General features: G+C 41.9%; 1 protein-coding gene across 2 annotated transcripts in view; it reads right to left on the minus strand.

The window, feature by feature from the left end:
• SPSB4 (splA/ryanodine receptor domain and SOCS box containing 4) overlaps positions 1-13,281 on the minus strand; it is a 171,201-nt gene that overhangs the window by 92,729 nt on the left and 65,191 nt on the right. Inside the window, exons 1-2 of one of the 2 annotated variants that reach the window (XM_044290034.1) lie at positions 6,158-6,287; positions 4,885-5,729 (exon numbers count right to left, since the gene is read on the minus strand). In XM_044290034.1, the coding sequence (XP_044145969.1) occupies positions 4,885-5,578 (694 nt within the window). In that variant the 5' untranslated portion in view covers positions 5,579-5,729; positions 6,158-6,287. Of the gene's footprint in view, positions 1-4,884; positions 5,730-6,157; positions 6,288-13,281 lie in introns of those variants that run through there. The other variant, XM_044290033.1, reaches the window with a different exon arrangement.

Here is a 13,281-nt window from a genome sequence, read left to right on the forward strand (position 1 = left end):
AGCATTTTTTTTATCGATGGCGTATTCTGAGGATAAGCCATGAAAATCTGATTAGCGGGCGTCAGACATCCCACAACCCCGTCGATCAGCTGCTTCAGTGTGCTCAGACACTGGAAGTACACAGTGCCGTCCATTGTGCAGGTACTGCAACGCTTCAAGTCAGCACCAGAGCTGATCAGATTTTCCCGCCGATCAGATATCGACGGCCTATCGGAAGATACCCCATCAGTAACACAATCCTGGAATACCCCTTTAAGGATGCACCAACAAGATCAGGACAATGCACTCTATGGTAAATATCATAACATATACTGTAGCGCAGGTATCAGCGACTTTCGCCACTCCAGCCGCTGTGAAACTACAACTCTCAGCATGCAAACACACCTGGCTTTTCTTCTAACTCCAATAAAAGTGAATGGAACATTCTGGGAGTGGTGGTTTCAGGACACATGGAGTTCTGCAGATTGCTGATCCTTGCTGTCGTGTAACTGCCATTCATCTTTGTGTAACATGGGGATCACAGAGTTGAATTTTTCATAGTTACAGAGATATACGTCCATCGAGTTAAAAAAGGGATGGGTGCAGATATGAATTTACCTTACAAATTCAGGTATATCCAGAGTTATTACATTGTGAATCTGCAGTTCCCCATTATGTCAGACACAGTGTGAAAACCTTCTGCATATTGGCTGTGATGTCCCGAGAAGCTCCTGGGCCTACATCTACTGTGTAAGGCCCTGTTCACACTAAGTCTGCAGTGTTGTATCCCGTGATGGAAATCGCAGACGTAAGCTTCTAAAGGATGCCACTGAGTGGTATCCATCATTTATAGGCACCCATGTTCAAAACAAATGTATACCACACAGAATAAGCTTTTTTGTCAACCCTGAGAGATACCTGCTGATGGGTAAATGGGTTATAGAGATCCATTTAACATATGGACTAGTAGATTTCCCCCTGCATACAATATACATACAATGCTGAAGACCCTAATATTTATCCTAAACTCCCAGTCCCAACCCTCCTCATTTCATTATTGGACCCTGTTCCCATCATGTTTGTGATGTCCATGTAGGGCATCCACCAGGAAAGCTCCTGAGATACATGCTACATGTGTCCATAAAGTTATATTAGCCCGACAGAGGTCAACAAAGTATCACTTTGGCCTCCTTCTGGTCTGTATATGTTATTATACTGCAAAAGACTGCATGGAATAGCGTAGTTGACTATTATTCCATGCAACAGTACCCAGTAAACAATGTATACATGAAACATCACAATGAGACCCTTTAGATGGTGGAGGCCACTGTATGTATAACATCCATCAGAGGCATCTGTGTAATGTATATGTCCCAGAATAGGCAATAAACGTGATGTAAACCGAGCCTAACACTGAGGACCACCTATGTCGTCTGAGTCTTCATGCCCTCTTCAAGCCTAGCTGCATCAATGACGCAGCCCAGCCATCACTGGCTGAGCAGTATTCCCATCCAATCCTGCCATGTCAAGAACAGGAGCAACAGGAACCCCAACACCATTGCAATGGCAGCACTGGGGAGTCAGCGAAAGATCATTTTTTTTTTTTTTTTAGCATTTGTATGCCATGGGGTAGCATTTTCAAAGTGCTGGAATACTGGATTAGATGTAGTGAAAAATGCATTAAATAAAAAAATCATAATTATGTCTATAAATATATGAATGGATATGTTGTGTAAAAGGGCCATTAAATGAAACGACTCATGGCAGCTAGATCACCTCCTCAGTAGTAGGTGGAATCTATTTTAAAATGTTGGCAGCTATACATGTTACAGAGATAACGGACTAAAGCTGCTACATAAAATCAACATTTCATTTCCTTGGAAGCTGCAATTAACAATTTCATTCTACAAAATCCAAACTCCCGTACTAAATAATTAAAGGATTATCCAGGGGGGATTACATTTCTTATATATGGTTCAGAGGGGGTTAAAAAGAGAAGCATTACTCACCTCACCACTTCCATTTTGATTGCTACCAGTTACTGCTGCTCAACCAATCACTGGCTGATGCAGGTCATCAATGCAGCCAATGATTGGCTGATCAAGCATCTAATGCCATTCCTGTGTGGCGCTGGGAACAGTAAGTGGGGAGCAGAGAGGAACAATAAGGGGGGTGAATAAGGCTTCTTTTCTTTCAACCTACTATGTGCCATATATAAGAAATTTGGACAACTCCTTTATATGCTTAAGATATTGAAAACTGGTGGTTTCAGCAACATTTGTTCAAAGTCGTTCTGTTACTTAGAAACCAACTACAAGCTTTTATGGGGTTTTAGGAAACTCCTTAATAAATACCCTAAATGGCATGCTGAGCTAATAAGGATTGCTTCTCTATTAGGCCCCCATTTTTAGAAATAGTAGAAAGCTGAGTCTACATGGTTACCAGCTCTGGTGGACGGCAGGCTTACTTTGAAAAACAGAAAACCCACTAATTTCACATGGTGCCCTCCAATGCTTTGTTTGCCATTGGCCCAGCAATGATATTAGCCGAATACAGGACTATCAATGTTGATACTTCCACGGTTCTATGGTCTCAGGACACCCAAATCGGGAAGCAGTTGTCTTAACTAACTGTTGTCAAAGAACCAGATTAACTGAACAGAGAGCAGAGAGGGCTCTATAGACCTGTAGACTGAAATGGGGCTTTTGCTGATGTTGATTTATGCTATTATACCTTACCATCCCAGATTGGACAGTCGAGTAACCGTAGCCTTCTCTGCAACCCTATCCAGGGTCTCATAAGAAAGAGATCTAGCATAAACTTGCCCATGCAAGGGTGTGTACACTCTTTGTACAAATGCTCTGTGAACCGTATCTCCAGGATTTGGAGGCCAGGCAATGCTCCTCTGGGAGGGAAGGGATGCAAATAAGCTCTTAACAAGCTCTGCCGCTAATGCCACCAGATGTAAGGCAGCTATCCTACATATCAAAGTTTGACCTTTTGAAAGACCTTGAGACATGACTTGGATAATAATTTAGCCAGCATCTCATCTGCAGACAGCTGTTTTGGGGTTATTGCCCCTCATTAGTGCAGAGCAGAGAGTACTGGCTTAAATGGGTGAGAGGCCTAGGTCAGGACATGCAAACTACAATATCTCCCATTTAAGGCGCTCTCCAAAAGGAGATATTGTATTCCCCAAATCCTGACCTAGGCCTCTCACCCAGTTAAGCCAGTACTCTCTGGTCTGCAATGATGAGGGGCAATCACCCCGAAAGAGCAGTCTGCAGATGAGATGCTGGCTTAATTATTATCCAAGTCATGTCTCAAGGCTTTTCAAAAGATCAAACATTGACCTTTAGGATAGCTACATTACCTCTGGTAGCATTAGAGGCAGAGGTTATTGTATCTCCACTATAAAGAAACATTATCTATGTTTCTATGACTGGGGTATGGGTTGATTGCTGTAAAAAAGGGCATATTTCTGCATTAAATACCAACACAAGTCCCTCAAATGAGACAGTGCTGATGCATCACACACATAAACTCTCTAGCAATGAACCTCACTGAAAATGCAGCATAAACAACTATGAAATTATTCACTGGTTAAATCGATCAACCTTTCTGCTGGCCTAGGGATATAATACAGGGACAGGACGGGTTATTTCCATCCCTGCTCCGACATAAATAATAGATCTACAGCAACCACGCTGGGTGTATCTTTTACAGCAACCAGAATGGAAACTCTTAAGATAAGGAATCAGAGCCCTGTATTGCTGTTCTTTTATAAAGCAGCTACCCAAATGTAAAGTAATGTCCGTAAGTGTGTCGGATATATAGACTCACACACAGTATACAGTATGCATATGATACATCTAGACTGTGGAAGGTCTAACAGGAGTACATGGCGCATTCACAGGGAGGATCCAGTACAGCCTGCATTCACTTTGTGACACATTAACCCTCCATGTACGTATTACTATGTTCAATACCTCAGTTATGTCTTCTGGCTCTGGATAATATGATTTGACTGCACCGATTCTTGATTACAATTCAAGATCCCTTTTATTACAAGAAAAAGCTGGTAACAATTCAGTAAAATCTGCTAAACGCTAATCCTTCTAGAAACACACATGGAAATACATTTTGTTCAAGAGCAAACTGAGAATAAAAAAATTGGCGTCTCCATAATAGCACAATCCTTAAGACTAAAGTAACTGCAAAATAATCGTAACTTTCCACAGGGCAGCAGCGTTCAGGAATTTTGTTTACTGGCAACTCATAATGAACTGAAAGCCAAAAAGTGAAAAAGAAAAAGGTAAGACCTGGCATGGCCGGCAGTATTGAGGTCACTGCCTCCACAATGTTGTGCAACCTTTGTGGGGTTAAAATTTGGAGAACTAGAAGAACAGATAACAGTGTTTTGCTGACTTGCTTAATGTACCTAACTCCACCACAGAGTTCTTTGTGTATTCACAGCATGCAATGTAAAAACCTGACAAAAACGGTATGGGGTGCATGTGTGGGACTAAAGGACTTTGTATTTCTCAATTATTCCCAGTGTGCAAAGCAAGCGCGGAGCGTCCTGTGGATTTCTATAGTACAATGTTTGCAGTGGCTTGATGGGTTGATATCCCAGGGTACTGAGATGCCCACGTATTACAGTAACTACAAAATGCTATAGTAACCATGGTTATTTTTGGTTTTCAGTTACTATTACATTTACAAATTCATAAGCCTATTGATTTCAGCTCATGGTCGCAGTATGCTACAGTAAATGATAAGCAACATTGGTAGGTAGCCAACATCAAAGATTTAGAAAGTCTCCTGTATAGTCATCACTAATATTTGTAACATCTTCACAAGGTTATATGTATAATACTAGGTAATCAAGGTAATAATACTTACGATCAAGTCCATTGATGTATCGCATTGAAATTTCACAGTGACCCCATACAGCGCTGACAATAGGATAAAGTTTTTTCCCTTTAAGTCCTCTGAAGGCAACTCCTAAATATTGTCCATCAACTATGAAGCTAAGAGTCCCCTCATCCATGTCTAACACTACCAGCAAAGAGTCTGGGAGTACAAATGATTCATCAGGTTCCAGAAAAGCTGGATAGGTAACGCCAGGTTGGTTTTTACAATTGTGATACAGTTTGTTTCGTCCTAGGTCCCAGCCCCAAGACTCACTATTGCTTCCTACCAATGAAGTATATCCAACTGAATGTAAAGGGGAATCTGCAGTTGCTACTCCCACAACAGCATGCGTTCCTCTTTGTCTCGTAGGCCAATGAATTTGCCAGACATGAAGGCCTCTTGTGTAGCCAACTTTCCCTCTGATGCAGTCTGTACTTTGTGCAACTGGGTGCCGATGGAACGTCAGACGGTCGTCCTCCTTCACAAAGATATTCAAAGACCGGTCCTCATTGTTCCAAGCATGCTTTTGCTGAACTTCCAAAGTAGCCATGGGCATATCCAGCAGCATGTCTAGTCTAGCAGGCTTACAAAAGTCAGGGCCCCTTAGTTCTCTTTTGACTGGTCTATAGGGAGGGTCCCGTACATCCACAGATTTTATACTCCCTGAGATCTTTTGACCCATTTCTTGTTTGGGGGTTTAGGGGAAAGGGAAGATGTTCCTTGGTTTCCTTCTGTTACCTCATTAAAAAAAATATACTGAAACCAGTTACTTGTGCCCTACAAGCAGCCTATGAGGACCTTCGGCCGTTCGGCAATCTTCTGGAAAGTCTTTCCTGGAAGAAAGGAGAACAATATATTAGTCCAGGATGAGTGACATAAGTGGGATTGTACATAACATCTTAAAGCAAGTTTCTCAGCCTTGGACCTTATGTTCCTAAACATTCTTTATCTGATATGCGTATAATGTGTTGCTAATTAATAAATCCTCCTTTCACAGTTGTTGCATAAAACTCTGATTCCATGCTTCATCCGGGAAGCCTAGAGAGAACAAATATATAAAAAAAGGGAAAAAACTAAGCCCACAGATTGCTAGGAATTCCATAGAATGAATGCTTCCAAGGCACCATGTAGATCGGTATGACTTGTGGTAATTATTGAGCTTCACATATGTTTAGTAGGTTCAATGTGCCAAATATGTACTTGTGAAAACAAGCCAAAAGAGAGGAAAGGTTGCGCTCAGCGAGAGCATGTTCTGTGATACCTTCTAGCTGCTAGGCTTGAAACGCTACACAAATTGTAAGAACTTCAGAGGCCTCTTCTTAAGAACTAGCTTCATATATTTCCGAGGCAGTGGTAGCTGACAGGTTTAGACACCCTGGACAGACTCTGACTAACTAAAAACAAAATGTGCCTGAGAATGTACAGAGCTCACAGTGTGCTCCACAGACAATAACTTCCTCTGATTCATAATGGGATACAGACACACGCTGCTTTCCTTCCCTCCACCCCTCCACATAAGTCTAGCCAAAGCCTCGCCTTTGGATGTAAGAACATTATTCACATTCTTTCAACTAACGGTTCTGCACACGAGATCGGAAGACACCTCTCTCTGAATCATTCTCATCTATCATGTTTCCCTCATATATCCTGTACAGTATGTCAGACCATGATTGCTATTTTTTCTATGTAAAATGTGGCTAAATGGACTATTTAATAAAAAAAATAGCCACAACAGCATAAGTCAGATGTTAATTTTGAAATGTAGATGTATATATCACCCCATTGTCATACTTTATAAATCACTTCTTTAGTTCTTCACCTGAATGTTGTCCACGTTCAATCCCAGAATATAAATTATAGTAAGAAAACCTCTAAAACCCCACCAACATCTAGGCCAGGCATGCTCAACCTGCGGCCCTCCAGCTGTTGCAAAACTACAACTCCCAGCATGCCTGAACAGCCTACAGCTATTAGCCTACAGCAGGGCATTATGGGAGTTGTAGTTTTACAACAGCTGGAGGGCCGCAGGTTGAGCATGCCTGATCTAGGCTATTCATATAATGACGGATCATTATATGTTAGAAATGTTTATGTAAAAAAAAAAAAACTTTCTCTAAATGGGACTGAGACCTCTCCCCCTACATCAAGGGCAGATGGAGACAACACAGCACAAAATTATAATACTGCTGCTTGGGCATTAAAGGGGGTGTCTCACTTTAGTAAGTTGCATTTATCATGTAGAGAAAGTTAATACAAGGCACTTACTAATGTATTATTCTCCATATTGCTTCCTTTGCTGGCTGGATAGATTTTTCCATCACATTATACACTGCTCATTTCCATGGTTACAGACCACCCTGCAATCTGGTGGTCGTGCTTGCACACTATAGGAAAAAGCATCAGCCTCTCTGGTGGCCTGGACCATAGGAGCGCGCTTAGGTTGGGGCTTTTTCCTATAGTTTGCAAGCACGACAACCACTGATGAATTGCAGGGTGGTCTGTAACCATGTAAACGAGCAGTGTATAATGTCATAGAAAAATTAATCCGGCCAGCAAAGGAAGCAATATGGATAATAACAATACATTAGTAAGTGGCTTGTATTAACTTTCTCTACATGATAAATGCCACTTGCTGATGTGAGACAACCCCTTTAAAGTATTATTGTATTTCAGGGACTGATGATTAAGAGAATAACTCGGCAGCTGGTTCTATTGAGTTTTTTTTTTATTTATTAAAGGAGTTCTCCGGGAATTATTTAAAATGGCCGCATGCAACCTGTCATAGAGTGTGAGCAGGATTAGTTGCCTCCACTTGCAGAGGTTCCTAGGTAGGGTGAAGGGGCAGGGCCTTACTACACAATATGCTCTAGCTCCTACCTATACTACATATTAGTGATTCTTCTGTCAGGCTGCTCAGCCATGATGGCATACGGTAGGCAGGATCACATTGTTACATGTATTGTAGAGCAGTGTGTGGAGAGGTACTGCCCCCTCATCCCCCTAGGCAGCTCTGCAAGTGGAGGTAACCACTCCTGCTCACATTCTACAACAGGTTGCTGGCGTCCATTTCAACTCATTCCTAAAGAACCCCTATAAAACAGGCTTTCTGAGACACACCGATGAATTCTATAGGTCATCAATATGAGATTGTGGGGTCCAACACCTGGTGGATTTACATGGGACGATTCTGCAGCCGACTGTCTTCCTGACAGTCGGCTGCTCGTCAAGTGAAGGAGATCGCTGTATTTCCATGCAGTGATCTCCTTCACGGTATGAGGACTAGGGATGGCTATTGCCACCCCTCGTCCTCATACAGATTCATGGTTTCTGAGCAGCAGACCGCTGTTTAGACCACACAATTTGCTGCCCAGAAACTATGATCAGTGGTGCCTGCATGAGCGATGCATCGGGTGATCGGTGGCACGTTTACATGGGCAGGTTGTCTGGACAATTATTGGCTCGTGTAAATGCAGCTTTAGTGTCAGCCGCAGTTCTGGAAGTATACATAGCAGGAACAACACCACTCCATACACTGTGTGGTGGCCCTTCTCAGGTACCAGTCACAAGACTAGTATCCAAGAATGGACACTAAAAGTGTACTCAGCTGGAGTGTTTCAGCTCTGTATAATGTTTACTTCTGGAACCAACAGCTGTCGATTGGGATTCTGGGTGTTGGACCAACACCAATCTCATACTGATGACCTATCCTATGGATTGTCTATCAATATGTTAGTCTTAGATAGCCCACTTTAGTTATATTCATCAGATAATCCAAATACAAGGTGATTCCTCTAAGACAGGGATCATCAACCTTCGGCACTCCAGATGCTGTGAAACTACAACTCCCAGCATGCAAACATGCTTGGCTTTTCTTAGAACTCCCATAGAAGTGAATGGAATATTCTGGCAGTTGTAGTTTCAGAACATCTTGAGTGCTGAAGGTTGCTGATCCCTGTGCTAAGAGTTGTCTTATAGCCTTATAGGCGATATTGTTCAGTATTCTAATGACAACCCAACAAAAGACAACACCAAACAGGTACCGGCAGAACAGCATAGCCAAAGATGGCATGGACATTTTTTTGTTATGTTTTTCATGTGCTTCTCTTGCTTTCCAAAAATGCTGTAGCCAGATGATACCTAAAAGTCTGAAGTGAAATCTAAAACTCATGACGAACAATGCATTTTGCAAAAAAAATTTTTACCACCATGAAATTCATGGCATATTTTACAAGATAAAAAAATGCTCTAAAAACGGTGTACAGAAATATTTGTAAACTGCGGTAGACAATGGTAGATGTAACCACAGTGGTTTTATTGCTCCAAAAACACCACGTGTCCACCACGGCCAGGGGAGCAGGTAAGAAGAATGTGACCTGATTTGTGATAATCCCAGCAGACCCTCATAACCGGTGCACTTACTGGGTTATAGTAAATGGGGGAATGGGGGGGGGGGGGTGCGAGTGAGTAATTCTGAAAACATTTAGCCAAGTATTACACATAAGGACAAGAAAGATTAGTAACATTAACTACTGTACATCACAAGGAGATGTTTGCTTCAGACACGTCATGTCATTTCAACATGGCCAAGGTTTGTTATGGTCTTTGTCATACGTGAGAAAGCCGAGACTGTACAGTCTGCACTCCAGCCCCTGATATTAGTGGATAGTACATCACTTGTGGAACATACGTATTCTTGCAACAATCTGCTGCCAGATGTTAGTTAACAGTTGCAATGTTTTACAATTTTAGATAAAGTTTTGGTTCTGTCGCACTGATTTATTATCAGTGACGGAACGCGGGTACATGCAGGACACATCATGTGATAAAAGGGTTTATGCCGAGTCAACTAATGAAAAACAAAGGAAAGTATTTTTCTTTTTCACAGTTTGTTTCTAATTAGCATCTAATTGAGATGTCATGCAAAAATATAATTTAATAAGTGGGTCCGTCTTTATATCCCTTAGTTACGGTGAAACGCAAAACAGTCTTTGACACTAGGCCTGGCAAGAACCTGATTATTAATACATTGGCTTAAATAAAGACTTTTTCTCTAATGCCTGCAGCCTGACTCCATAAACAGAAGATTCATACTTTATGCTCCCTGCCACTCTGGTCCTCCGCGCAGGATCCTGCATGTCCATGTTTCAGTCCTTGGATAATTTACATCCAGCTGTGCATGGGAATAGTCACATGCTTATCTGTAGTCAATACCTGGCTTCAGTGGAGATGTACCACTTCTGGCCAAGTCACCGCCAAAGGTACATGACCATGCCCATGCAACACTGGATATAAAAAGTCTATATAGTACAGGTACACAGAGGACGATAGCTGAGAGGAGAGCTTCCCCCTGTGATGAAGATGGTCCATACCTTCGTTAAATGGTTGGCCATTCATTTCCGTGGTCTTCATATAATACCCCATAATACACCTGCAACCACAATTTTATATGGTAACATAACTGGGGCTCTGAGGCTGAACTCATGCCTATCAAATAATCGCCAGGACAGCTTTCAATTATTTTCTTGATGAGACAATCCATTAAATATAGCTTAAAAACCTAAATATGAAATTATGATTTGGCTTTCTCCAGCACTATACCCAGCCCACAACACTTAATAGGGTTGCCCAGCTTTTTGGACCTTTTTTTTTTTAACTTTGGACCCCCGCCTGCAGTACCTATTAAAAATTCATACTCACCTGCTCCCTGATGCTCCTTTCCAACTTCCTGGGTCCCTAGCTCCCTTCAGAATTCAGTCCTGCAAACTTTTGGATGGATGGGGTCACGTGCACCTCTGTACACAATGACTGGCCTCAGCAGACACATGTGCCCAAGTGGGTTATGTGCCTCTTGGGGAAACATTACATTGAAACGCACGTGATCTGAACTGTACAGAAGTTTCCAGGACAGGACGATAACTGGAAGACTGCCGAAGGGAGACAATGACCCAGAGAGTCAGACTGGAGCAGCAGGGAGCAGATGAGTATATATATATATATTTTTTAAACAGGCTGAGGGTCATAGTTAAAAGAGTCAAAAAAGTAACCATCGCTCATCTCCATACAACAGTAAAGATTGCTTTATTCAAATACAGCTAATGAGCTGCCATTCATATGAGGGATTATTCCCAATCATTGCCTATTGATATCGACCCATTAAATTAGTCCCTTAGTCATATGGTCCTTTCCTATGTAGGCTAATTGGTATAGTGAAGACCATTACAGAAGATCTAAACTCAGAAAACCATCATACCTTTTAGAAGAACTTGAGGTCTTCCTGTTCCTTCAATGTATGACAAGCACAAATTATTTCCAAGTCTTTTGATTGTTGAGAACATTAACTCTCCAGTCACTAATATCACTCACACATACCTTTTTGTTTAGCTCATGAATGTTCACTGTTTGGTATTCAAAATGTATACCTGATCCAATTCCCCAATGAGTGACTCGTGTACCACATGTGGCTATTGGAGCCCCTCCATGTAGCTTCTTAGATGTTGAGGGTTCCAGACACCAATGTGCACTGGTAACACCACACCAAGGAGGGTATGCTACCAGGGTCAAAACCATTAACCTGGGGTGAGAGTCATATAACTTGAGCATAACTTTAACAGGTTTAGCTAATGGTAGGGTGAAGAATGAAACTTAATAAATCAAAAAGAAAGCAAGATAAATAGATATGAGAAGAATAAAGTTAACACTGGGATTTTTTTTTTAATGTAATTCTTACTTTCAGGAAACTATTGTTGGGTGTTTAGTAAGATGGGTTGCATGTTTTGCCTATCAATCAACTATCACTACGATCAAAGTACATTTCCAAAATGGCTTATGTAAGACGTTAAAGAACTGAGGGGAGCTCAGTGTGGGGCTGAATGGATATGGCTATAGTTTACTATGAGTAGACTATAACTTTATGGCCAATTTATAATAAAGATAAAGATTTTGCTCCCAGTCTTTAAAAAAATATCACGTCTTCAAAAACAGGGCTAGATTCAAGGCTCAAGAACCTTTCAAAACAATTTTATTTGCCAAAAAAGAGAATATTTTCCACAGTGAGCAAAATGTGCTGACAAAACAGAGACGCCGTCCAATATCCAGCTCAACACTAAGAACATTATGTGGTTATCCATAAAGACTAACATTCACGCCATAGTGACATCTCAGGTGACTAACAATTAATAACAGTAATTATTCATGTAAGATCCTGGGAAATCTTAGTTGTAGGCTGTGAAAACAGAGATAAATGCAAACTATGCGGTCTCAATACACTCAATGAATTACTTGGTTTTCTATAAAATTTGAATATTATCAAATGTCGTCAATTGTTTTTCCTGATTCTTCATTCATTTGGACCAGGAACTAGTCATGGGTCAAACAATGTCTTCGGTTAAGATACAAAGAATGATAAATGTTTTTTTTTTTCTAGTTTTATGTAAAGATTGATTACTGTATGATAAGACGGTATGTAACTTTCTAATATACTCTGTGTTTCAATGTTTCATCATTTTCAACACATTTGCTTGCTGTGTGTTGTTATGTTTACATTTATTAGCAAGAGTCCTGTCTTTTGTCACATCCAGTTGACACGGGTAACTACAAGCTGACTCTGAAAAAACTCTGATCAGAAAGCTACTTAAATCAAGTTTTATATTTTAAAAAAATTCTAAATTTTTTGGGGGATTTTTTTTTCTCATTTTCTATGTCATGTATAGCAATATAGCTGAAATCTTAGTTTTTACACTGACCACTGAGCCGCAAAAAGCTGACACTTCCGGTTCTGTAGAGTTCACTTCTCAGAAGTCATCTCATTATTATCATAGGCAGGATTACAATGATACGATGCACATCATGCATGCAAGGTTCCTGCCCCGGTCATAGATTTGGTGCACCCTCCAGCAGGCTGTGTGCAAGACTCAAATGTACGGCAGCCTCCTAGCTGTCCTTCTGTCTTCGTTCATGCCATAAAATTGCCGGACTCGCTGGTGCCACTCCCTCCACTGCTGCTGGTGCCACTCCCTCCACTGCTGCTGGTGCCACTCCCTCCACTGCTGCTGGTCCCACTCCCTCCACTGCTGCTGGTGCCACTCCCTCCACTGCTGCTGGTCCCACTCCCTCCACTGCTGCTGGTCCCACTCCCTCCACTGCTGCTGGTGCCACTCCCTCCACTGCTGCTGGTCCCACTCCCTCCACTGCTGCTGGTCCCACTCCCTCCACTGCTGCTGGTCCCACTCCCTCCACTGCTGCTGGTCCCACTCCCTCCACTGCTGCTGGTGCCACTCCCTCCACTGCTGCTGGTCCCACTCCCTCCACTGCTGCTGGTCCCACTCCCTCCACTGCTGCTGGTGCCACTCCCTCCACTGCTGCTGGTCCCACTCCCTCCACTGCTGC

Source organism: Bufo gargarizans, chromosome 4, assembly GCF_014858855.1.
Source record: "Bufo gargarizans isolate SCDJY-AF-19 chromosome 4, ASM1485885v1, whole genome shotgun sequence".
In the NCBI taxonomy this organism is placed as follows: domain Eukaryota; kingdom Metazoa; phylum Chordata; class Amphibia; order Anura; family Bufonidae; genus Bufo; species Bufo gargarizans.